At 45.0% G+C, this 27,944-nt stretch overlaps 1 protein-coding gene across 3 annotated transcripts in view; it reads left to right on the forward strand.

Moving 5' to 3' along the window:
• The window catches only part of DYNC2I1 (dynein 2 intermediate chain 1), a 72,845-nt gene that overhangs the window by 16,015 nt on the left and 28,886 nt on the right, over positions 1-27,944 (forward strand). For 2 of the 3 annotated variants that reach the window (XR_010787423.1, XM_066585531.1), the window contains exons 4-12: positions 1,412-1,479; positions 2,355-2,569; positions 3,500-3,590; positions 6,425-6,493; positions 9,165-9,236; positions 10,818-11,019; positions 12,062-12,164; positions 15,462-15,591; positions 24,241-24,352. Coding sequence is in view for 2 of the 3 variants with exons in the window: in XM_066585531.1 (XP_066441628.1) it covers positions 1,412-1,479; positions 2,355-2,569; positions 3,500-3,590; positions 6,425-6,493; positions 9,165-9,236; positions 10,818-11,019; positions 12,062-12,164; positions 15,462-15,591; positions 24,241-24,352 (1,062 nt within the window). In the remaining variant the exon portion in view is untranslated. The remainder of the gene's footprint in view (positions 1-1,411; positions 1,480-2,354; positions 2,570-3,499; positions 3,591-6,424; positions 6,494-9,164; positions 9,237-10,817; positions 11,020-12,061; positions 12,165-15,461; positions 15,592-24,240; positions 24,353-27,944) is intronic. The other variant, XM_066585532.1, reaches the window with a different exon arrangement.

The raw sequence follows: 27,944 nt of genomic DNA on the forward strand, positions 1-27,944 counted from the left end.
AGAGGTCCGGACTGGCATATACAGGGGATGGCGTGAAAGAGAGAAGGGGGCGCTGGCTTGGCAGCAACGAATACATGATAGCAGCAGAAAGCGCACCCAGCCCCTGTCGGCCAGACAGTGCTCTCACGATCACATCTTCAAGTCCCCTTAAGGGGCAATAAGAACGTTTTTAAAAAAATTAATAAATAAAGTTTTTAAAAAAATATTAAGGTGACCCTCTGGGCCTGGAGAAACAATGATGGCCACACCAGCTTCACTGACTACCCGATGCACACTGTGTATTCATATGCACCATTAGCCTGAGACACTACACCTGTTTTAATTGACCTGTGCTGCCCACAAGAGCAGCGATCACTGATCTGATCAGCATGAAATGTCTTAGGCTTCATGTCCACGGGCACGAGCGGATTCCAAGTGCAGGAATACGCATCAGAATCCACCCGTGCCCGCAGTCATGGACATTTTACTCACCTGTCCGGATGCGGTGCGGGTCTTCTCCAACTTGGCCGGTTCTTCTTTTTCTTCTGCACGGCGGATGCGCTCGGCGCTCCGGCCAGCTTGTCCCGCTCTTGCACAGTGCTTTTTTTTTTCAAATGTCCTGCTTTCCTGTGGATCCATGGCACGCCTGCATTGTCAGCTGCGGATGTGCCGCGGATCGAACGGCTTCCATTCACTTCAGTGAAAGCTGTCCGTAATCTGCAGAAAAGGGAGCTTGCTGCGTTTTTTTTTTTTTTACCGCAAGTACAATCCACTCGCCGAGAAAAATGACATCTGCAGGTATTTAATTACGTTCAGATGCCCAATGATTGTCTATGGGGCATACTGAGCTGCGGATTGTCCACATGGGTGATCCGTAATTCATTTATGCCCGTGGATATGAGGCCTCAGGCTACCAATGCATACTAATGCACAGTATGCATCAGGAATGCGGCCATCTTTGTTTCTCCGGGCCTGGAGGGTCGCCTTCAAGGAATGGAAAAAAAGGGTTCCTGCAAGGCTCTTTTTTTAAGGAAAAAATAAAAATGATGTATGGTCACATTCATAATAACTTGTACTCTAAAAATGTTAGGTCCTTTATCCCGTACAGTGCATGGAATATATATATATTTTATTTAAATGCCAAGATTGCTGTTTTTTTCTTTAGCCTCTCAAAAAAGACAATAAGAAGTGAACAAAAATGTCACATATACCTGATAAACTACAACTCGTCTGGCAATAAACCTCATGCAGCTCATTTGGCAAAAAATAGTTCTGGTTTGTGGGATGCAGCAACGTCAGATGAAAAAGTCCTGCGTGCATTCAACTCTTAGTTGTTTTTTTTTTCAGTTCATTTAGTGACAAAAAAAATTGACAATCGTCCATGAGTTTTAAGAAATTAAGATTTTTAATTTTATTAATCTTCCGTTCTTAGACAAAAGCAAACACAGAAGTGAGGATCGAGAAAGACGACATCGAGAAAAGGAAGAGAGGAAACGGGAGGTAAATGTTCTGCACCTCGCTGCGCTATTTGTGTAAAACTACAATGGAAGATTCTCAGCTAGACTGTTCACATCACATGACAGGAGTAATGCCTTCATATAGGTCTGACATACCGATGTGGCATTGCCAGGCTTGACTGGTAAGGCGCATTATCATGGCGTGCCTTAACTATTTGCATGGGCATACCATCTTTATAAAGCAATGGCTCACAAACAGCACAGTGCAACGAATGAACATGGGGCAGTTAATGAAACAGGTGTAGCGCACCAAGTATGCTTTGGGCGATTGCTACATCTAAACGCCATTGTGTAGGCATATGTCGTCTCATGGCTACAGTGTTTAAAAAAATAAATACAGTGTCTGTGTTTTTTGTGATGGTCCGCTTTATAGAGAAGCATAGACTTCTGTGCTTTTCTATTCATTTAAATAAAAAGTACAGTGTTTCCCGATAATAAGCCCTATCCTTATTTTTGGAGGGGAAGGGGGCTTAAAATATAAGCCCCTTCTGAAAATATGCCCTATCTACACTAGACTAAAAAAATAGCAATACTCGCATTGCAGACAGCGTCCCAGGGCTTCGAACTGGTCTCCAGCGCTGCGGCAGGCTGCAGTGTAATCCTCTGCGCTGACAGCATTCTCTTCCTGGTAACGGGGCTTTGAATATCCCGCCTCCAGCAAGTGAGTGCTGTGATTGGATCATGAGCGCCACTGGCTTAGCCAATCAGAGCCGGCGCTCGATCATTCACAGCCATTCAGTGAATGACATCAGGGAGTGAAAAATGATAACTAAAAAAAGCAATAAAGGGCTTCAGCAGCAAAGAGTTAATGATTGACCTACTAAACGTGTAATTGTGTCATGCATTGTCTTATTCCAGAGCGAAGAGCACGAAGATCGAAAACTAAGACACAGCAAGCAGCGAGAGGACTTTAATAGTCGGGAAGTTGATGAGGAAAGAAGGAGGAGAGAGAGAAAACTTAGGGAGGCCTCAGACAGAGAGAAGAGACATCACAGCAGACGAGAGAGGGAGACGCATTCAGATCAAAGGTCCAAAGAGGAATCTCTAGCATATTCAGACAGAGCGAAAGAAAAACATTTTAGGGAAGGAAAATGAAAAACAATAAGGACAGCGCGCTCCTCTTACGAATATCCGAGACAAATGTGTATATTTATATATACATCTGTGTAACCAGCTTTCATGTACACATATGTATATATACCTATTTTTATGTTTTATAAATTTCATAATGCACCCCATAGGGTTTATAAATATTCATGGATACAAGTAAATATCTTTTGTGTTGGGTATATTAGAGTATGTGGCCCCCTTTGCTGTTAGCAGCGGGTCACATAGAGATTGCGCTTTGTAACTTTAAGCTGGCCCGTGATCCGGGAGTAGTGATGCAACCATGGCAACGATACACACTAGGTGTGGTCACATGATATAGGACGTGAGAGCGTCAGTGCATCTTACCTCCGGGTGGAGAGCCGTGGGTAACACATCCCAAGTATATCTGCCTGGTGGTAGTCATGACGACCGGAGCGTCATGACGCCTTCCGTGCTGGCCATAACCCGGAAATCCTACAGACCGGGCTAAAAAGCCCACGTATATACACCGGATATTAGTCATGACGCCTTGGGCGTCATGACGTCTGACGTGGTGGCCGCAACCCGGAAGTCCCACGGACTGCACCGGGCGGCAAGCCCCAGCGTGCATTTCCATCAGGACACGCTGGAGGAAACAGATGAATGAATCAGGATTGGTCAGTGTTCTAATGTAAGTGTTTGCTTGTACATATAAATGGCTGTATGTGACTATACATGTTTATGCTTGAGAAAGTCGCCATAGGAGCGACGAAACGCGTTGCATATTTGCATATTTTGCTTTTGGCATTTTGCTATTTGCCACTATTTTAGGTTTCCTTGTAATAAATTTAGCAGGTATTTCCTGCGTTCATATTCAATGTGTATGTTCCTTTAGAGCGCCTAAAATATTTTTTGCATATTCTTTGCATATTTTTACATTTTAGGGAAGGAGACAAGGAACAAAGACACAGAGATAAGAAAGACCGCAGAACGCGGGCGCACGAGACGAAGAAAAACAATTCTCCGGTAAAAGACGGCAACACATCCATCTGTTTGCCTGATGTCATATAGAGCTTAGAATCAGGAGCAGTTGTACTTCGGGCTTCTTGTCCTACTTATGGAAAAGGGGCCGATAGTTGACTGATCATTAGAGATGAGCGAGTATACTCGCTAAGGCACATTACTCGAGCGAGTAGTGCCTTAGCCGAGTATCTGCCCGCTCGTCTCTAAAGATTCGGGGGGGGGGGAGCGAGAAGGAGGGGAGATTTCTCTCTCCCTCTCTCCCCCCGCTCTCCGTCGCAACTCACCTGTCACCAGCGCCGGCCCCCGAATCTTTAGAGACGAGCGGGGAGATACTCGGCTAAGGCACTACTCGCTTGAGTAATGTGCTTAGCGACTATACTCGCTCATCTCTACTGATCATACTTAATAAGTGAGTAGGGTGAGCAGTACCTGCACAGCTTCTGGATGTGAGAAACCTCTTTAAAGGGGTTGTACTAGGATCACGAGTTATCCCCTATCCATGGGATAAGGGATAACTTGCTGATTGGTGGGGGTCTCACTGCTGAGACACCTGCCAATCTCAACAACAGGTTCCATGTACCCCTCTGCCTGTCACTGCAGGGGTCACTTCTCCTTCGCAGTGATGTCAGAATGAATGGAGCGCTGACTGAGTATGCGCTGTTGGCACTCCATTCATTTCAGTGGGGCCGGCGGAAATACCCCAGCGCTTACCATTCGGCTATCTCTGCATTGAAAGTGAATGGAGCATGAGCGCGCTTCTGCGACAAGCACTCCATTCAGTCTCATTCTTACTGCAGTAATGAGGAGAGGGGGCACACGGGACCACCTTTTTCCGGGATCTGGAGACGGGGGTCTCAGCACACGGGGTGGAATGCTGCAGATTACATTCTGTGTCATCCACATGCAGTGGAAATTTCATGTGGAAATTGACCTGCATCACTGACTTTTAAGTTCGTGGCGTGTCAATGTCTGCTGCAGAGCTTCACCACCGATGTGATTAGATTCATTGTAAAGGGTCAAAATCTGCATTTGTGTTATGAAATATGCTGCGGACTTGCAGTGGATTTTTGCTCTGTGTGACACTGAGACGCTGCAGAGCTTCAGAGGAAGCATAGTTTTAAAAAGGTCATGGGTAGCAGTATCTGTCAGGTAGTTCCCATTTGACTTCTCACCACCCGGCTCAGCTTGATTGACTCCTTATTTGTGTTTAGAGAAGTTGGAGGGGAGCCTCCCGGTGGACAATTCTCCGCATGCCAAGTTTTTCTAAAGTTTAAGTGAAGTGTAGTTCTCGGTTAATGAGGGAGCCCGTCGGTATTTCACGCTGCCGTGTTTAGAGCAGCATAAACCTTCTGACAGTTTTCAGTAAATAACTAGATGAGGTGTGTTTTGGCCCAGGTACTCATTTCTGGTTGTCCCAAATTGTGAAAGTTAAGTATAACAATGCGTATCTGTGCTATTTGCCTAATGTATACACTGGGGAAGGCTTATAGCATATACATAAACATTTCCTTAGGCCTCTATATCCTAAAGAGCTGTCCTATTGGTGTCTGTCTGGCCAACGTGTATCGGGCTCCTGTTTTTACAACTGTGTAGACTGTGCTTTCTTAAGGTCCATTTAGACACAATGCTAATCACTCAATAGTTGTCGCTCAAGCGGCTTTTGAGCAATCATCATTGTGTCATTTACAGTGCAAGATGAGCGATCACCTTGCGCTGCCAGCGGAGGATGCAGAAGACCAGCTGGGTGTCCCCGCTTGTCTTCTGCATACAGTTGTTCCCCGCTCCGAGCGCCTGGCTGTTATACAGCCGAGCGCTCGAAGCGGAGGATGCAGAAGACAAGCGGAGTGTCCCCACTTGTCTTCTGCATCCAGATGTTTTCTGCACGGAGCGCCCGGCTGTTATACAGCCGAGCTCTCCGTGCCAGGTATGGAGAACACAGCTGGACCGCTCTGTTCTTCATACCCAGCCAGTCATCAGGTAGCGGGATACAGCTGACACAATAGTATCAGCTGTATCCCGCTGTAAATCCCGGATAAGGCTCCTCATCATCACGCTGAAAGACAACGATGAGCGACTACTTAACGGTGTGTGTATGTATATGTATGTACGTATATGTATGTATGTGTGAGTGTGTATGTATGTATGTATATATGTGTGTGTGTATGTATGTATGTATATGTGTGTGTGTATGTATGTATGTATGTGTGTGTGTGTGTATGTGTGTATGTGTGTGTGTGTGTGTGTGTGTGTGTGTGTGTGTGTGTGTGTGTGTATGTATGTATGTATGTACGTATATGTATGTATGTGTGAATGAATGTATGTATGTGTGAGTATGTATGTATATATATATATATATATTAGCGAGGTATTTGTCTTTTATGGTGACTCACTGTCTAAGAGAGCACAGTCTACACAGTTGAAAAAGACGCAGTCAGCATGAGTGCCGATTACGGTTGTTGCAGACAGGTGTCAGCTGTCGAAGACAGCCAGCACCCACTTTGCATGGAGCGAGATCGACTCCCAATTCCGCTCCATACAAACCCCACACACGCAAGACGTAAATGTATGTCCTGGGGCATGAAGGGTTAAAACCCCTGTAGCTATCCGCATAGGCATCGCACTAACAAGCTGAAGCAGCAGCTGGCTCACGGTTTGGCTCCGATCACTTTCTTTAAAAACCAAGACGCAGAGAAAAGTTTTTGCAGCCTCTGCTATTGGCCGGGATGTAATTATTTTGTCTCCTCCCGGGATGCAGATATTCTTACCGTGACCTTTTTTTTTTTTTTTGCTTTTTTTTTTGCTAACGATGAAAAAATGTTTTGTCTCCATTTGGATAGGAAAACATTTCAATTCCGAAAAGCCGCTCTAAGGAAGCCCTGGCAAAGCAGGAGAGCATTGATGAGAAGGTAAGCATGACCTCTGCTGACTGGGTGTCACGCTGTCGCTTTGGGGAAGCATCGTAATGTGGCTCATTAGAATAGAAGCATCTCAACTTTCTTGCTTACCGCAAATGATAAAAATAAAAGTTAAAGCGTTTAGGAAAACTCCGCTGTCTGGAAAAAGCCAGCCTGACTGCGCCACAGACCTGAGAGGGACAAATAATTGTTCACCTACCAACCTGCTTGAAAGCAAAAACATCTGCCCTTTGGAAAATAATTGCAGTGGTGGCCTCGGTCCTGTGAAGTAACCGGGGAGCCTTGCCAGATAAGCATTAGGCATTCTCTGCTATTTTCTTTGAATGGTCTTCAAAGTGAATTGTAAACCGAGCCGTGACACTTCTACTCCCAGTTATTTGCTTTTTGTGTGCTCGCTGGATTTTACATCAGATTATAGGGCACAGCAGCATAAACATTTATAGAAGGAGCAGATGAGAGCTTTTTTTGCTGCACTCAGAAACTGTTTCCAACGCCCACACACTGCAATGCTGGATAGATTGATAGGGATTAGATATTGCAGGCATTTTATAATGTATTTAAAGGCCTTGGAAAACTTTGTGCATAAAAAATCAATACATATCTTACTAAGTCCCTGCAGAAAAAGAATGATGCGCTTATCTGAGTTTTTCTTCTCATGTGTTTGGAGAGCCTTGTATTTGGTTTGCATGCTCTCCAACATTCAAGTTACTGCAGCATTCCCAGCACTGATAAGCTAGTCTTTCTCATGAGCGCTCAGCTCCTCCTCTCTTCTTTTACAGGCTGTGTAGCATGACCACACCCACTCAATACTACACAGCTGTTTCTCCATCAGCATCTTCCCATATCTCCCAACACTGTCCACTAGTTTTTCTGCTCTCTGTGCTCCTAATCTCCTCCACTATCCCCCTCCCAGTATCGTCATACAGCTCTCTGTAATATTAGCTTGGGCCCTATTATACAAAATGTTTATCATTCAACTAATTGGTGCGTTATGCGAAAATGAACAATAATCATTCAATGTAAACAAGAAGAATGATTGAATGATAATTCGTCATTCATTTAATGCAGGCATAAAAATCATCGCCTGTCATTCGCTCGTTCCAATGGTTAATCGCTCAATGTTTCTTGTACACGTTCATAAGACAGAAGCAGGCTTGGGGGAAGCTGAGAGACCACCCATGAGTTTACTCTAACTGACAGAATTTGCTAAGGTGTCAGTCCTCCAGTCCGCCATGTCTTGGAAAGCAATACAAGCATAGCAATCAGAAAATTTTTATGAAAGCCAATTACAAAAAGCCATGAGTGTAACTTTGAACGTGGCCTTTAGGCTGCATTCCCACGAACGTATATCGGCTCGGTATACGTCCTCATGTGCAGGAGGGGGAAGGATGGAAGAGCCAGGAGCAGGAACTGAGCTCCCGCCCCCTCTCTGTCTCCTCTCCGCCCCTCTGCACTATTTGCAATGAAAGGAGGCGGGACGGAGGTGAGGCGGTGCTAAGTTTCGGGAATTAGCCCCACCCCCGTTCCGCCTCTCCCCATTGCAAATAGTGCAGAGGGGCGGAGAGGAGGCAGAGAGGGGGTGGGAGCTCAGTTCCTGCTCCTGGCTCTTCCATCCTCCCCCCCACCCCCCCCCCCCCTCCTGCACACGAGGACAACGTATATCGGCTCGGCGTGAAAACCGAGCCGATATACGTTCGTCTGAATGCAGCCTAAGTGTCGGGTCGTCATCACTCCCCTCCAGGAAGTGACGTTCACCATGGACTGGAGAGCCGGTGAGACGCGGAAGTGGGGGAGCGTGAAAAGGTGAGTAAGAACTTTATTTTACTACCGCCGACTGAAGAGGTTTTTAAACAGACCTCTGTCCACAGATAAGCTGCTATGTGAGTACGTGAGGAGGCGCACTATATCTGGCCTTAATACGTGATGACACTGAATCCGGGTGCTGAGGTATCGCTAAAACAGAGGAGCCCGCAGCTAAACATTGTGCCCCCTTTTCTTCTTGTGTATCCATAGGAAGTATGTAGGTCCATACACCATATGCTCTTCTGTCTGAGGAGAGATGAGAAAAGCCTCTCAACGCGAAAGGGGCACAACACTCAGCCGAGCCCACTTTAATTTAGGGATCAATATGGGTCTCTTCTGACTTGTCACAAGTTTTATGAAACTTTAACGCAACCCTTCAGTTTCGGGACTAAATTTCTCCAGGCACTGAAGGGGGGAGTTATGTTACCTGGTTCTGAACTTTTCCAAGTTCTCCCACCAATCCATCTGTTCCTTAGGTCTCTCCCAATATGCCCATCGCTCAATGCAAACTGTGAATCGGTAGTCAGGCGGCGCATGCTGGTTCCTCAGTTGCCAGCACTACTCACATGACCAGTGCTGGCCAATCAGAGCAGTGTGTAATGTCTTGGACTACTGATGTACCACCAGTGCTCAGGGTGCATTGGGTAGTCTGAGCATCGCTGTAGCCATGTTGAACGTATGAAGAGAGGCTCCTGGAACAGGTGGATTGGTTGTCCAAGAAGATGCGCCAAATAATATAACTCCCCCCTCCAGTCCCTGGACACATTTTGTCCTGGGACTAGTGAGTCACTTCAAGCAATAAAGTCATTCTGCATTAACTTTTATTAATTTGTTACATTTATTATAATTGTATTTAAAGGAAATTGAGGAGACTCTGCATAGCACCGATACCGCCAACGAGGAGTCCACAAACTACGAAGAGGATTTTGAAGTAAGTAACGCGCATTTAATGTTATCATGTTTGTTGCTGTCAAATGTTATAAAAGCCAAATGTACACATCCTTTTAATAGTTTATGAGGTGTACAGCACTGTGTAAGGCAGGGGTCCCCAACTCCAGTCCTCAGGGACCACCAACAGGTCATGTTTTCAGGATATCCTATAGTAAGTACACCTGTGGCAATGTCTGAGGACCGACAATAATTACATCACCTGTGCAACACTGAGGAAATCCTGAAAACATGACCTGTTGGTGGTCCCTGAGGACTGGAGTTGGGGAACACTGGTGTAAAGGGTTTAGGCAGGTGTGGCAAAAATGATGCAAAGTTAGAATGCTTTCAAAAACAGCGTGACCGCCCTTTACCGTCACAACAGCATCAGTGCTTCTAGGGACACTTGCACACAGTTTTTGATGAAACTCGGCAGGGAGGTTGTTTCAGACGTCTTGGAGAACTAAGCACAGATCTTCTGTGGATGTCGGCTCACTCCAATCCTTCTGTCCCTACATGTAATCCCAGAAAGACTGGATGATGATGAGATCGGGACTCTGTGGGGCCAAATCATCACTTCCAGGACTCCTTGTTCTTCTTAATGCGGAAGATGGTTCTTAACCCCTTAATGCTACAAGACTTAAAGTTACGTCCTGCAGATTCGGGGTATCTGCAGGTCGATCCCGCTCCATACAGTGCGGGTGCCAACTGTTTCTTACAGCTGAAACTGCCTGCAACAGCTCCGATAAGCTGCTGATTGGAGCAGTTAACCCTTTAAATGCAGTCGTCAATTCTGACAGCGGCATTTTAATGCTCTGATCGATGTTCGGGGATCCCGCACTGCCCCCCCCCCCTACCCCCCCGCTGTAAGATCGCGGGGTTGTCATAGCAGCTGGGGACCTTCTGAATGGCCCCAGTGCTGATATTGAAGATTGCCCATCAAGCCATGCCTGTGATATGGCTTGATAGATTGCTTATCAGATCACGGTAAAAAGTAATGCTTTGGCATAACATCATACTGCAGGAGTGAACAAAACATCGCAAGTTCTTGTCCCCTCTAGGGACTAAAAAACCAGTAAAAATTAGTTAAAAAAAAGGTTTTTAACAATAAAATTTAAAGGGAATACCAGTTTAAAAAAAAACCTTTTGCCATATTTTTAATAAAAGAATTTAAATAATAAAAAAATACATGTTTAGTATCGCTGTGTCCGTAAAATTCCGATCTATCAAAGTAAGACGTTATTTTCCCTGCATGGTGAACGTCGTCAGAAAAAAACCCGCCAGAATTGCTCTTTTTTACGTCATCCTATCTCCAAGAAAAAATGTCATAAAAAGGGATCAAAAAGTCGTGTGTACTACTAAATGATACCAATAAAACTAAGGGACGTCCCCCCAAAAATGTGCTCTGTAATGTTGATAGGAAAATAAAAAATGTATGGAGGTCCGAGGATGGCAGAAAATAATGGTAAAAATTAAACATCTTTGGAAAAAAAGGTAGTACACATGTGTCTAACACCTTCACTCAGTCCTGTGGGTGTCCGCACGGATGCCTGATGGAGCTTGTGTATTAACGGATCTCTTCTAGGATTATGATGATGATTTTGAAGATGCGAGTGATGAGGACAAGGCTGCAGGCAAAGCCGCAGAACCCAAATCCATTTCCAAGAATGCAGAAGTAATGGAGATTCAGAAGGCCATGTTCTTGGAGAATGAAAGCATATCGTCGGTCCCAGCTGCACACAGACTCGAAGCAAACGATCTCCAGGATGATGAGCGCAGCTCTGAAGGTCCTCATGTTGTTTTTCTTTATTTCTTTATTTTTGGATACCTCGGGGGGAACTTAAACTTGTTTAAAGGAGTATTCCCATCTCAGCAAGTTATCCCTTATTCACAGGACAGGGGATAACCTGATGATCGGTGGGAATCCAACTACTGGGATCCCCACTAATCCTGAGGTTTCACCCCCAGTGTGTCACAAAGTTCTGGCACCGGTAGTCGCACATGCACGTGTCTGCTCAATTCACTTCAATGGGACCACCAGAAATAGTCAAGTTCAAGTGCTTGGTTATCCCCGGCAGTCCCAATGAAGTGAACGGTGCGGTGACATGCATGCGCAGCCGCCGCTGCTATGACATGGGGGCGCATCGGAAGTGAAGTTCCAATATGGGATGTCCCCGTTTATTGTTTTCTCCTTTTTTTGTCTTTCATTGTGAATAGAACTGAAAATGCTTGGGGTCCTGTTACATGTCGCGTTTCTACCCTGCAAAACACAAGTGGAGCTACACCTAGACGCAGCATATTGTTTGAATTGTCCCGTCCAGCTGCACTCAGTCTGCTTGTGTTTTGCAGGGGAGAAACTTTGCGTGTACTAGCACCTCTACAAAAATGGATCCAATGTCTGTATATCCCAGAGTGAGCTGTTCATGTGCAGAACATCCTATAGATGCTACACAGACATCCTAAGACAATTCTGAATTGCAGGCCGTGTTTATATGTTTGGGTGGTGTGCCGAATACCAAATGCATTTTGCCATTTATTGCCGTGGTTATTGATTGCGCAGATTTTGCAGGTTAGATAATGTTTACTTTCTCATTTGTACTTTTTTTTAACATCTGTCAGAACCGCACATCCAATAACCTCACCATAAAACCTCAGCAACTCACGTTAAAATATGTACGGTTCTGCCATACGGGTTGTGGTTGTGTGGCACGTTACTGCAATGTGTGAACCCAGCCATAGAACATACCTTTTAGGCTCATCTGTTGATTATGATAAATCTATGTTTTGCCACTATTTTACTATCCTTTAATTTTATATCTGTACTTTCAGGGCGAAACTCCACTCCGAGGAGGAGCGCTCAACGAGGGGTATTCATAGACTTTGGATCTGCAAAACAACATCAAGTTAGTGGCCAAATCTCAAACAACCAAAAGTATGTATTTCTGATAATTTATCCTATTTAGACTCAATATTTTCAGGGGTGGGGAGTAATATGGCTGTCATCTTACTGATATGGACAGTTGGGAGGTACCTGGTGTAGAGCTCCTGTCTGCTCATGGATAGTTAGTAGACATGACCAACGTACTCGTTTAGGGCGATTTCGCAATTAAGCACCGCTTTTTTCGAGTAACTGACTACTCGGACGAAAAGATGCGGGGGGTTGCAGAGGGGAGTGGGGGGGGGGGGAGAGCTCCCCCCTGTTCCCCACTGCTACCCTCCGCTCCACCACGCCGCCCACTGGCGCCTCCTGAATCTTTTCGCCTGAGTAGTCAGTTACTCGAAAAAAAGCGGTGCTCGATTGCGAAATCGCCCTAAACGAGTACGTTCGCTCATCTCTAATAGTTAGCATTGCTGAGTGCAGTCCTGTTATTGATGATTTTCTAAGAGAAACATGATGATAGACCTTTACTGGGAGGCCGACATTTATCAATGTATTTGTGCCTGTTTATGTACTTCATTCCAAAATAGTGTTTAATCCAGTATTAACCATTTGCACCACAAATTACAGCCAGTGGTACGATACATGTCAACACTAAAGAGTGGAGTGAAAATTGGGAGTTGCTTTCTTCTTGGTCAGGGTTTAGCGACCATTATGAATCACAACATTTTCAGAGTCACAATACTTGTGTGCAGTATTACTCCAGTAGCTGGGTGGTGTAGAAATTGTAGGAACATCTCTAGACATATCTAAAGATGCTACAAATATATCAACATCATGTGACATTGTAATAAATTGGTCACAAATAACAGCAGCGAAGCCTTCAGCAAGATTAGATTGAGAAATACTGCATATGATTAATTCCCTCCATTCTTCTCTTCCCATGTGTCCTGAATGACAGACACATTTAAGGCCCATCACAAAGCGGCCAGCAGGGGGCCGGGGCAGCTGGCGGAGATTTCACTCCTCGCTCTCCCCGCCCCTCTCCATTGACTTAACATAGCGGCCGTTCAGTATTGAATGGCTGCTATGTTAAGTCAATGGAGAGGGGCGGGGGAGCGAGAGGAGAAAAATCCCCTCCAGCTGCCCCGCTGTAGCCAGTGATACTAGCTCCCATGCAGTAGCACGAAAGTGAGTATGCGTGGGGACGAGTGTCAGGCATCGTTTGCCCAACATTTGTCTTGTCTAAAAGGGCCTTAAGTCCTTCGTAGTATATTTCTGGGAGCTGCTTAGTGGGATCGCTTATCACCCCTCACTATTTCATAGATGTCCTTGCTTAAAGTTTCATTGTGTATATAAGAAACTTAGACCAGTAACCACAACAGAATTCTGACTCTTTTACGTAAAAAGGTGTTTTTCTGGGATATAAAATAGAGTTCAAAGGGCTTAAAATGAATATAAACTGAATACTCGCTTATCCCCGCGGCTCCCCGTCGAGTGTTCCAGCCCCAGTGCCCACCGCATGGACCATGGAAATAGCAACAGGTGGTCACAGGTTTCAGCCATCATAGAAGAATCGCCCTTGAAGCCTGTAAGTAGCTGAGCGGTTACGGGCACAATGAACAGCATGTGACCATCCACACCGCTTACGGGTTCCTTGGGACCCTGCTGCCAGCCCAGCGCTGGACGGGGAGCCGCCAAGATAGGTGAGTGTATTAAAATTTTGAGAATTTCAAGTCCTTTTTAACTTTTTTTTTAATGTCCCGGAAAACCCCTTTTAAAGACGTACTGTCTATTTTACTTTTTGGGTGCATTAGATATATTTGCAAAAGTAACAGTATCCTCCTTTGCTATAGGATATTTGTTTGGTCCTCTATATGTATTTAGAGGGAACCTGACACCTCCATCTGATACATCCCCCAAACTGATTTCACTGGCCAGCAGGATATGAAACCTCAATCACTGATAATGCCCTTTTTTCCCCCCTAATGAGCGAATATATCTCCATAAGTTTCAAAATGATCATGAGCTGAATGCAAATGAGTCACCCTGCCGAGAAGAGTCGTGCTGCTTCATGAGCTGCCGGACAAACCCCGTCCCCTTTCTCTGGATTGATCGTTTCCTATGTAACTGGGGATGCAGCAAGCTGTCTGTCAAGAGAAAGGGGCGTGGTTTACTTGGCAACTAATGAGTCAGCGGTACTCTTCTCGGCCAAATGACTCTTCTCTTCGGATTCGCATGAGGCTCAGGATAACTTTGAAATCTAATTGTGGATCAAGATGGGCTCATTACAAACACAGAAGGCATTAGAAATGATTGACGTTTCATCCCCTGCCAGCTAGTGAAGTAAGTTTTGGGGGTCAGATGGGGGTGACAGGTTCCATTTTATTGGAATGGGTGCAGTGCTGGATTTACCTCTAACAAAAAAGTGCTGAGAAAGCAATTCAAAAGTCACTTCCAATGTGGCTGCATTTCCTTTTGCACTTTTGCAAAGACTGACTGGCAGAGTTCTTTGGCTGCTAGAAAAGTGTAGCATGCTGCACTGTAATAACCAGTATGTAACAAGAAGCCCATCATAAGTCATTGGCATCTTATTGTATCATTACCAAATAGAAGAAGTCTTTCCTATCCAACATGGATCTTGTAAAAAAGTGGTAACCACGATGCCAATGGGAATAGAGCCCAATAAGCTCAAACTTGATGGGCAGCTTCTAAGCATTGAATTTGAAGTCCCCGCACACATCAACTAGACGATTCATCATTACTCCTGTCCTAAATGGGTTTTGCCAGCAGCACCGGCTGTCAGTGCCAGGATACACCGGGTTTGGAGCGGAAGCCGCTGCTCCGACCCCTGTGCAGTGGCCGGCACTCTGAATTGCAAGCGCAGCTCTCATTGAAATCAGTGGAAGCTGTGCCTGCAATTACATTCGCCGGCGACTACATAGGGATCGGAGCAGCGGCGTCCACTCAAACCCGGTGTAGTCTGGCACTGACAGCCATTGCTGCCTGAAAAGAACCCTTTAAGACAGAAGTAATGAGGAATTATCTAGTTGATGTGCCTGGAAAACCCCTTTAAGCTTTATCTTATATCCGGCCACACATTAAAGCAGCGGTTCCAGATAGCCGTGTAAAGCTTTGTTATTTTTGTCAGTCCCATAGACTTTGAATGAGGTGCCACTGTGCAAGTTTAACTGATTCTCCATTCAAGTGGGAGACACAGGAACCCTGTTCTTGTGTTCGTTGGGGGTCCAGCATTGGGACCCCCAACACTTAGCAGCTATCCTATAGTAGGTCTTATGTTATGATTCAGAGAAAACCCCTTTAAATATATTTCTGTTTTATTTACTTTAGGAAGCGCAGTGTGGAAATCCTCCGGCTCGTCGACTTAGACTTTTCTTCTACTTATTCTTTACTGGACCTGCCTCCCGTAAAAGAGTATGAAATGTACATTCGGAATTTTGGAAAGACGAATACGAAACAGGTATACAGTATATAAGGAATAAGGATGTAATAAACAAAAGCTGTGATTGGCTCAGAGATTGCCCTCCGTGAGGCTGCAACAAGACACGTGTCCATCAAGCTGAGCTTATTATCCTGCAGTGTTGATCTAGAGCAGACCTGGGCAAAGCACGGCCCGCGGGCCACATCCGGCCCGCTGAATAGCTCGGACCGGCCCGCAAAGAGTGTCCTGGTGACTCACCAATGAGTCCGGTGCTCATGTCCACGGGGAAAATCGGGCCCGCTACGGATTCTACATGTAGAATCTGCAGCGGGTCCCTCCTGCCCCGCGGACATGAGCGCTGAAAATACAAATAAATGACAATAAACTCACCTCCCATCCGCTCCGTTTCTTCTCTTCGCGGCGGCGTCATCTTCTCTCGTCGCGGCCGGATCTTCATTCTTCGGCTCGGCGGATGTGCACGATGACGTCGGTGACGTGCCCCGCGCATGCGCCGGGCCGAAGCAAAATGATCCGGCCGCGGCTGAGAGAGGATGGCGCGGCGCCGAAGAGAAGAACCGGAGCGGGTAAGTAAAATGTGATTTTTGTGTCCCGCGGATCCGGACGGCTTCCATAGGCTTCAATAGAAGCCCGCGGGAGCCGTCCCCGCGGGAGACCCGCATGAAAATGGAGCATGGTCCAGATTTTTTCATGCTCCATTTTTTTTAAAATCCCTTTTATTGACGATCCGCGGGTATTTATCTACCCCGCGGGTGGTCAATGCATCCCTATGGGGTGCGGATCCGCGCGCGGGAGAAGAGTTAAAATCCGCTGCGGATTTTAATTCTTCTTTTCCCCGTGGACATGAGCCCTTAGGGCTCATGTCCACGGGCAAAATGAGATTTAAAATCCGCAGCGGATCTCCCGCGCGCGGATCCGCACCCCATAGGGATGCATTGACCACCCGCGGGTAGATAAATACCCGCGGATCGTCAATAAAAGGGATTTTAAAAAAAATGGAGCATGAAAAAATCTGGACCATGCTCCATTTTCGTGCGGGTCTCCCGCGTGGTCGGCTCCCGCGGGCTTCTATTGAAGCCTATGGAAGCCGTCCGGATCCGTGGGAGACCTAAAATAGGAATTTCAAGGATTTACTCACCCGCAGCGGGCCGCGAAGCTCTTCTCTTCCTCACGGCCGCATCTCCCTTGCTTCGGCTCGGCGGATGTGCCCGGCGCATGCGCGCGGCACGTCGACGACGTGCCGGCGACGTGCCGCCGGCGTAAGGAATTCATCCGCCGGCCGAAAAAGAAGATCTGGCCGTGAGGAAGAGCAGAGCTTCGCCGCCCGCTACGGATAGGTAAATGCTTTTTATTGTTATTTTCAGCGCTCACGTCCGAGGGGCAGGAGGGACCCGCTGCAGATTCTACATGTAGAATCCGTAGCGGGCCCGATTTTCCCCGTGGACATGAGGCCTTAGTGATGCCACTGTAACTTCTGAGTGGAGATGGGAGTGCTCCTTACCGCTCCCCTCTCCATTGGCAGACACGGGGGCCGCGCCATAAAACGGGGTGAAACACCGGGTGTTCACCGCGCCGTATTACAGCGCCATTCATTTTCAATGGCGGCCGTATTCTGGCCGCAAATCGGGCGGCTGGAATACGGCCCCATTAACGCAATGTGCATGGAGCCTTCGTATGTTGGTCTGGCCCTCTAAAACCATTCCAATTTCTCATGTGGCCCCATGGAAAAATTAATTGCCCACCCCTGATCTAGAGGAAGGCAAAAAAAACCCAGGTAGAACCAATTTTCCTCATTTTCAGGAGAAAAAACTTCTTCCAGACTCAAAAATCTGGTAGAATAAAGCCCTGGGTCACCGACCTTTCTGAAGTAGTTGGTGACTATAACCTGTAATATTATTATTACATGCCAAGCCCCATCTCCAGTGATATCACCTGTAATATTATTACACTCCGGGCCCCATCTCCAGTAATCTAGTGATATCACCTGTAATACTATTACACTCAGGGCCCCATCTCCAGTAATCTAGTGATATAACCTGTAATATTATTACACTCCGGGCCCCATCTCCAGTAATCCAGTGATATAACCTGTAATATTATTACACTCCGGGCCCCATCTCCAGTAATCCAGTGATTTAACCTGTAATATTATTACACTCCGGGCCCCATCTCCAGTAATCTAGTGATATCACCTGTAATATTGTTACACTCCGGGCCCCATCTCCAGTAATCAGTGATATAACCTGTAATACTATTACACTCAGGGCCCCATCTCCAGTAATCTAGTGATATAACCTGTAATATTATTACACTCCGGGCCCCATCTCCAGTAATCCAGTGATATAACCTGTAATATTATTACACTCCGGGCCCCATCTCCAGTAATCCAGTGATATAACCTGTAATATTATTACACTCCGGGCCCCATCTCCAGTAATCTAGTGATATCACCTGTAATATTGTTACACTCCGGGCCCCATCTCCAGTAATCAGTGATATAACCTGTAATACTATTACACTCAGGGCCCCATCTCCAGTAATCTAGTGATATAACCTGTAATATTATTACACTTCGGGCCCCATCTCCAGTAATCCAGTGATATAACCTGTAATATTATTACACTCCGGGCCCCATCTCCAGTAATCCAGTGATATAACCTGTAATATTATTACACTCCAGGCCCCATCTCCAGTAATCTAGTGATATCACCTGTAATATTGTTACACTCCGGGCCCCATCTCCAGTAATCTAGTGATATAACCTGTAATACTATTACACTCAGGGCCCCATCTCCAGTAATCTAGTGATATAACCTGTAATATTATTACACTCCGGGCCCCATCTCCAGTAATCCAGTGATATAACCTGTAATATTATTACACTCCGGGCCCCATCTCCAGTAATCCAGTGATATAACCTGTAATATTATTACACTCCGGACCCCATCTCCAGTAATCCAGTGATATAACCTGTAATATTATTACACTCCGGGCCCCATCTCCAGTAATCAGTGATATCACCTGTAATATTATTACACTCCGGGCCCCATCTCTAGTAATCTAGTGATATCACCTGTAATAATATTATACTCCGGGCCCCATCTCCAGTAATCTAGTGATATAACCTGTAATATTATTATACTCCGGGCCCCATCTCCAGTAATCTAGTGATATCACCTGTAATATTATTATACTCTGGCCCCATCTCCAGTAATCTAGTGATATAACCTGTAATATTACACTCTGGGTCCCATCTCCAGTAATCCAGTGATATCACCTGTAATATTATTATACTCTGGCCCCATCTCCAGTAATCTAGTGATATCACCTGTAATAATATTATACTCCGGGCCCCATCTCCAGTAATCTAGTGATATAACCTGTAATATTATTATACTCCGGGCCCCATCTCCAGTAATCTAGTGATATAACCTGTAATATTATTACACTCTGGGCCCCATCTCCAGTAATCTAGTGATATAACCTGTAATATTATTACACTCTGGGCCCCATCTCCAGTAATCAGTGATATAACTTGTAATATTATTACACTCTGGGCCCCATCTCCAGTAATCTAGTGATATAACCTGTATTATTACACTCCTGGCCCCATCTCCAGTAATCTAGTGATATAACCTGTAATATTATTACACTCCGGAGCTCATCTCCAGTAATCTAGTGATATAACCTGTAATATTATTACACTCCAGGCCCCATCTCCAGTAATCAGTGATATAACATGTAATATTATTACACTCTGGGCCCCATCTCCAGTAATCTAGTGATATAACCTGTATTATTACACTCCGGGCCCCATCTCCAGTAATCTAGTGATATAACCTGTAATATTATTACACTCCGGACCTCATCTCCAGTAATCTAGTGATATAACCTGTAATATTATTACACTCTGGGCCCCATCTCCAGTAACCTAGTGATATAACCTGTAATATTATTACACTCCGGGCCCCATCTCCAGTAATCAGTGATATAACCTGTAATACGATTACACTCCGGGCCCCATCTCCAGTAATCTAGTGATATAACCTGTAATATTATTATACTCTGGGCCCCATCTCCAGTAATCTAGTGATATAACCTGTAATATTATTACACTCCGGACCCCATCTCCAGTAATCTAGTGATATAACCTGTAATATTATTATACTCTGGGCCCCATCTCCAGTAATCTAGTGATATAACCTGTAATATTATTACACTCCGGACCCCATCTCCTGTAACCTAGTGATATAACCTGTAATATTATTACACTCCGGGCCCCATCTCCAGTAATCAGTGATATAACATGTAATATTATTACACTCCGGGCCCCATCTCCAGTAATCTAGTGATATAACCTGTAATATTATTACACTCCGGACCTCATCTCCAGTAATCTAGTGATATAACCTGTAATATTATTATACTCTGGGCCCCATCTCCAGTAATCTAGTGATATAACCTGTAATGTTATTACACTCTGGGCCCCATCTCCAGTATTCTAGTGATATGACCTGTAATATTATTACACTCCGGACCCCATCTCCAGTATTCTAGTGATATGACCTGTAATATTATTACACTCCGGACCCCATCTCCAGTAATCTAGTGATATAATCTGTAATACTATTACACTCAGGGCCCCATCTCCAGTAATCGAGTGATATAACCTGTAATATTATTACACTCCGGGCCCCATCTCCAGTAATCTAGTGATATAACCTGTAATACTATTACACTCAGGGCCCCATCTCCAGTAATCTAGTGATATAACCTGTAATACTATTACACTCAGGGCCCCATCTCCAGTAATCTAGTGATATAACCTGTAATATTATTACACTCTGGGCCCCATCTCCAGTATTCTAGTGATATGACCTGTAATATTATTACACTCCGGACCCCATCTCCAGTAATCTAGTGATATAACCTGTAATACTATTACACTCAGGGCCCCATCTCCAGTAATCTAGTGATATAACCTGTAATACTATTACACTCAGGGCCCCATCTCCAGTAATCTAGTGATATAACCTGTAATATTATTACACTCCGGGCCCCATCTCCAGTAATCTAGTGATATAACCTGTAATACTATTACACTCAGGGCCCCATCTCCAGTAATCTAGTGATATAACCTGTAATATTATTACACTCCGGGCCCCATCTCCAGTAATCTAGTGATATAACCTGTAATATTATTACATTCCGGGCCCCATCTCCAGTAATCAGTGATATAACCTGTAATACTATTACACTCTGGGCCCCATCTCCAGTAATCTAGTGATATAACCTGTAATATTATTATACTCTGGGCCCCATCTCCAGTAATCTAGTGATATAACCTGTAATATTATGACACTCCGGACCCCATATCCAGTAATCTAGTGATATCACGTGTAATATTATTATACTCCGGACCCCATCTCCAGTAATCTAGTGATATAACCTGTAATATTATTACACTCTGGGCCCCATCTCCAGTAACCTAGTGATATAACCTATAATATTATTACACTGCAGGCCCCATCTCCAGTAATCTAGTGATATAACCTGTAATATTATTACACTCCGGGCCCCATCTCCAGTAATCTAGTGATATAACCTGTAATACTATTACACTCAGGGCCCCATCTCCAGTAATCTAGTGATATAACCTGTAATATTATTACACTCCGGGCCCCATCTCCAGTAATCTAGTGATATAACCTGTAATATTATTACATTCCGGGCCCCATCTCCAGTAATCTAGGATTATAGCCTGGAATATCATTACCCTCCGGGCCCCATCTCCAGTAATCTAGTGATATAACCTGTAATATTATTATACTCTGGGCCCCATCTCCAGTAATCTAGTGATATAACCTGTAATATTATTACACTCCAGGCCCCATCTCCAGTAATCTAGTGATATAACCTTTAATATTATTACCCTCCGGGCCCCATCTCCAGTAACCTAGTGATATAACCTGTAATATTATTACACTCCGGGCCCCATCTCCAGTTATCTAGTGATATAACCTGTAATATTACACTCCGGGCCCCATCTCCAGTAATCTAGTGATATAACCTGTAATATTATTACCCTCCGGGCCCCATCTCCAGTAATCTAGGGATATAACCTGTAATATTATTAAACTCCGGGCCCCATCTCCAGTAATCAGTGATATAACCTGTGATATTATTACCCTCCGGGCCCCATCTCCAGTAATCAGTGATATAACCTGTAATATTATTACACTCTGGGCCCCATCTCCAGTAATCAGTGATATCACCTGTAATATTATTACACTCCGGGCCCCATCTCCAGTAATCTAGTGATATAACCAGTAATATTATTACACTCCGGGCCCCATCTCCAGTAACCTAGTGATATAACCTGTAATATTATTACACTCCGGGCCCCATCTCCAGTAATCTAGTGATATAACCTGCAATATTATTACACACCAGCCCCATCTCTAGTAATCTAGTGATATAACCTGTGATATTATTACCCTCCGGGCCCCATCTCCAGTAATCTAGTGATATAACCAGTAATATTATTACACTCCGGGCCCCATCTCCAGTAATCCAGTGATATAACCTGTAATATTATTACACACTGGGCCCCATCTCCAGTAATCTAGTGATATAACCTGTAATATTATTACACTCTGGGCCCTATCTCCAGTAATCAGTGATATAACCTGTAATATTATTACACTCCGGGCCCCATCTCCAGTAATCTAGTGATATATCCTGTAATATTATTACACTCCGGGCCCCATCTCCAGTAACCTAGTGATATACCCTGTAATATTATTACACTCCGGGCCCCATCTCCAGTAATCTAGTGATATAACCTGTAATATTATTACACACCTGGTGACATCTCCAGTAATCTGTGATATCACCTGTATTATTATTACACTCCGGGCCCCATCTTCAGTAATCTAGTGATATAACCTGTAATATTATTACCCTCCGGGCCCCATCTCCAGTAATCAGTGATATAACCTGTGATATTATTACCCTCCGGGCCCCATCTCCAGTAATCTAGTGATATAACCTGTAATATTATTACCCTCCGGGCCCCATCTCCAGTAATCTAGTGATATAACCTGTAATATTATTACACACCAGCCCCATCTCTAGTAATCTAGTGATATAACCTGTAATATTATTACCCTCCGGGCCCCATCTCCAGTAATCAGTGATATAACCTGTGATATTATTACCCTCCGGGCCCCATCTCCAGTAATCTAGTGATATAACCAGTAATATTATTACACTCTGGGCCCCATCTCCAGTAACCTAGTGATATAACCTATAATATTATTACACTCCAGGCCCCATCTCCAGTAATCTAGTGATATAACCTGTAATATTATTACACTCCGGGCCCCATCTCCAGTAATCTAGTGATATAACCTGTAATACTATTACACTCAGGGCCCCATCTCCAGTAATCTAGTGATATAACCTGTAATATTATTACACTCCGGGCCCCATCTCCAGTAATCTAGTGATATAACCTGTAATACTATTACACTCCGGGCCCCATCTCCAGTAATCTAGTGATATAACCTGTAATACTATTACACTCTGGCCCCCATCTCCAGTAACCTAGTGATATAACCTGTAATATTATTACACTCCGGGCCCCATCTCCAGTAATCTAGTGATATAACCTGTAATATTATTACACTCCGGGCCCCATCTCCAGTAATCTAGGATTATAGCCTGGAATATCATTACCCTCCGGGCCCCATCTCCAGTAACCTAGTGATATAACCTGTAATATTATTACACTCCGGGCCCCATCTCCAGTAATCTAGTGATATAACCTGTAATATTATTACACTCCTGGTGACATCTCCAGTAATCAGTGATATCACCTGTATTATTATTACACTCCGGGCCCCATCTCCAGTAATCTAGTGATATAACCTGTAATATTATTACACTCTGGGCCCCATCTCCAGTAATCAGTGATATAACCTGTAATATTATTACACTCTGGGCCCCATCTCCAGTAACCTAGTGATATAACCTGTAATATTATTACACACCAGCCCCATCTCCAGTAATCTAGTGATACAAACTGTAATATTATTACACTCCCGGCCCCATCTCCAGTAACTTAGTGATATAACCTGTAATATTATTACACTCCGGGCCCCATCTCCAGTAATCAGTGATATAACCTGTGATATTATTACACTCTGGGCCCCATCTCCAGTAATCAGTGATATAACCTGTAATATTATTACACACCAGCCCCATCTCCAGTAATCTAGTGATATAACCTATAATATTATTACACTCCAGGCCCCATCTCCAGTAATCTAGTGATATAACCTGTAATATTATTACACTCCGGGCCCCATCTCCAGTAATCTAGTGATATAACCTGTAATACTATTACACTCAGGGCCCCATCTCCAGTAATCTAGTGATATAACCTGTAATATTATTACACACCAGCCCCATCTCCAGTAATCTAGTGATACAAACTGTAATATTATTACACTCCTGGCCCCATCACCGGCATCTTGGACTTGAAGCAGCACTTGATCAGAAATATTGAATGTATGCATCCCCTTCATGCCATATTTGTGGTGTCTGCAGTAAACACAAGCAGACGCTCTGGACACTTAGTAAGATGTCCTTATCTTGTTCTCTCAGGCTTATGTGCAGTGCAATGAAGATGCCGTTGACCGAGAAAATCAAACTGAAGAAATAGATCTTGAAGAAAAATGGACTCAGCATCCAGGAGAGGGCGCTGTTGTCTGCGGAGGTGACTTCAGTTATAATACTAATATATCTAGTAGGATGTTTTACTTTTGTTAGGAAATGTAATTTAAAGAGTACAGATTGAAGTGACCTGTACCTGTGTTCAGCAGTTTGGGGCTACGGTTGTGATTTTCTGCAGCATCACAGACTGCTTATATCAGAACATGAGATACATATTCATTAACCCATTAAGGACTAAATGTTGTAAATATACCGCAGTTGGTCCTGGGCTTTAATCCTGCGCCATTGTAAAAGTGTAGTGCAGGGTTACAGCTCCTGGTTCTGCAATTTAACAGGAGCAGGTCGGGTGCTGGGCTGCCCGAGACAACAGAGGACCTCAAAGAGAAGACATGAGGGGTTTATAATCGCTGCTGCCTTCTCTTTCGCAGGCTACATAGCGCTCAATAAGTGAATATAGGAAGTGACTGCTGTTTCCTCTACGGGACCTGGCAATCGTGATCGCTGGCGATTATCCCCCCCGCATGGCAAGCTGCAGGGTCTTAGCAGATCTCAGGCCAGCTCTGCAAGTGACTTTTGTCACTAGAGGGGATGTTTTCCCCTGTAATTGGATGTAGTGATCAATTTATGGTTCGGAGTCTCTAGTCGTTACCGATACAGGCGGGTAGCGGAGTCATGGAAAGCCAGAGGACGGTACACGGGGACAATTATCTTCGTAAGAGGAGCAGGCAAATGGAGGAGCTTGACTAGAGGCACAATAATAACGCAAGGAGGGAAGGAGCCAGGTTTATATAGGGAGACTAATTAGGGAAAGCACAGAGTGGAGCCAGTCAGGGAAACATAGGGGCAAGGAACAAGGGCAAGGGTTTGCATAGGAGCTATCCAGAGGACTGATCGCTCAATCAGAAGAGGCGCCGCCTGGAGCACAGCAGCTTCCCAGGTTCAGGTCCTGCGACTGGGGCTCCTATGGATGCTGCTTCCATGCATGTTGGTGTAATAGCGGAAAATTGTACAATAAAAAAAATGCCAGTGTGAATATCCCTCAGAAGTCTTATATGAAGTCATGGGGGTGTAAAGGAAAGAGTTACAAAAATAAATAGCAAAAATTTGCGAAATAAAACAGAAAGCAACCCATTGCCCACGCAGACCTGAACTGTCGCCATATCTGCCCTGTAATTTATTGCAAGACTGCATAAATTATATATCAAAACGGGGAACCCATTCTTGAACTTTATTTTAGCTCAAATGTACTAATTTTAAAAATGATGGGTTATAATTAGAGATGAGCGAGCGTACTCAGATAAGCACTACTCGCTCGAGTAATGTGCTTTATCCGAGTATCGCTATGTTCGTCCCTGAAGATTCGGGTGCCGGCACGGAGCGGGGAGCTGCAGGGGAGAGCCGTAAGGAACGGAGGTAAGATCTTTCTCTCCTTCTCTCCCGCCCGCTCTCCCCTGCTCCCCGCTGCGACTCACCTGTCAGCCGCAGCGGCACCCGAATCTTCAGGAACGAGCACAGCGATACTTGGATAAAGCCAATTACTCGAGCGAGTAGTGCTTATCCGAGTACGCTCGCTCATCTCTTCTAGTTATAATAAATTTAAAAAAAACTTTTTTTTTTTTTTTACTTTTTGTACACATGACCATTAATTAAATAAAAGGAAATACATTTCAGTGACAAAAAATAGCCTTATATGGCACAGAAACAAAAAACAGCAAAAATAATTTTGGTAGTCCAAGAAAAAAAATTAGGGACATAAAATCACTAAAAAGTGTCTGATTGTTTAGGACCTGAAGCACTCTGGTCTTTAAGGGGTTAAGGTGTTAGCAACCACATAATGAAAATGTACACCATGCGATCTAGACTGCGGTATGGAGCAAACGTGAGAACTGATACTGCTCCATGTCCGGTAGGTATCAGTTAATGAAAGCTGCTGATAAACTCATGCAATGGCTGTGATTGAAGCTAGCTGTGATCAATACTATTTACCCACATAGATGCCGTGTTCAGCATGTAAGCAGCCAGTTGGAGGGACGTGGCCCCCTCTGGCACCCCTTTGGCTCCCCCATGACACAATTACAGGGTGCCGATAAGTTCACAGGGCAGCCCACAGTCTAGGGCTTCAACATATTGCTGTTTTATTAAAGGGAACCAGTCACATCCCAATAACATCATAAACTAAGTTATGGTGCTGTTAGAGGGTGTGGCAGGGAGCAGTGTTAGTTATTCTTTTATACTCGCCCACTCCCTTGTCTCTGCCATGCCCGTGACAGGTTCACTTTAAGCTCTACCTGCGACAGGGCTTAATAGCCAATATACACAATATACTGCAATACATAAGTATTGCAGTGTATTGTACTAGCAATCAGATGATCGTAAGTTAAAAAAGCTGTAAAAATAAGTTGAATACATTTTTAAAAGAAGTAAAAAAAAAAATAAATTATGAAATGTTCAACTTTCCCAATTTCGACATGCTAATTTTATATCACCACATCCTTAAAATACATGTCAAATCAGTCATTCAGACTTCTATAAAGTAGTGCTTTGCACACATAAGCATTACCGGTTTATAGTGGAGATGCTCTCAAAGCTGTTGTTCCATTGTCCTAAAGCACAGGTGTCAAACACAAGGCCCGCCGCCTCATTTTCTGTGGCCCACCGGCTGTGCAGTAAGTTCCCTCACTCCTCCGTGCTGCTATCAGCAGGCAGTCTGCTCTCGGCTTGTTCTGTCTATTGCAGACAGTAATAGAGGAGTGCCGATAGCAGACTGACAATGGCCGCAGAGGAGGGAAGGGGAGTGCAGCAAGAAGAGCGACGCTGAGGAGGAGCAGCTGCAGGGTGCGTGTGTGTGTGTGTTCCTGTATGTGTTCCTGTATGTGTGTGGGTGGGTGTGTGTGTGTGGGTGGTGTCTGTGTGGTGTGGGTAGTGTGTGTGTGTGTGGGTAGGTGGTGGGTGTGGGTGGTGTCTGTGTCGGTGGGTGGGTGTGTGTGTGTGTGGGTGGTGTCTGTGTGGTGTGGGTAGTGTGTGTGTGTGGGTAGGTGGTGGGTGGTGTGTGTGGGTAGGTGGTGGGTGTGGGTGGTGTCTGTGTGTGTGGGTGTGTGTACGTGCAGCATGTGTGTGCGTCTGTATGTGTGTATGTGGGTGGTGTATGTGGTGTGTGGGTGGTGTGTGTGGTGTGGGTGGGTTGTGTGTGCGTGTAGTGTGTGCGTGCGTGCAGTGTGTGTGTGTGTGTGTGCAGTGCATGTAGTGTGCGTGTAGTGTGCGTGTGTGTGTGCGCGTGCGTGTGTGTGGGTGGTGTCTGTGTGTGTGGGTGTGTGTGCGTGCAGCATGTGGGTGGGTGTGGGTGGTGTGTGTGGTGTGGGTGGGTTGTGTGTGTGCGTGTAGTGTGTGCGTGCGCAGTGTGTGTGTGTGTGTGTGTGTGTGTGTGTGTGTGTGTGCGCGCGCGCGCGTGTGGGTGGTGTCTGTGTGGGTGTGTGTGCGTGCAGCGTGTGTGTGCGTCTGTATGTGGGTGGTGTGTGCGGGTGGGTATGTGGTGTGTGGGTGGTGCGGGTGGGTATGTGGTGTGTGGGTGGTGTGGGTGGGTTGTGTGTGCGTGTAGTGTGTGTGTGTGTGTGTGTGTGCGCGCAGTGTGTGTGTGT

This window comes from Eleutherodactylus coqui, chromosome 12 (genome assembly GCF_035609145.1).
Source record: "Eleutherodactylus coqui strain aEleCoq1 chromosome 12, aEleCoq1.hap1, whole genome shotgun sequence".
Taxonomy (NCBI): domain Eukaryota; kingdom Metazoa; phylum Chordata; class Amphibia; order Anura; family Eleutherodactylidae; genus Eleutherodactylus; species Eleutherodactylus coqui.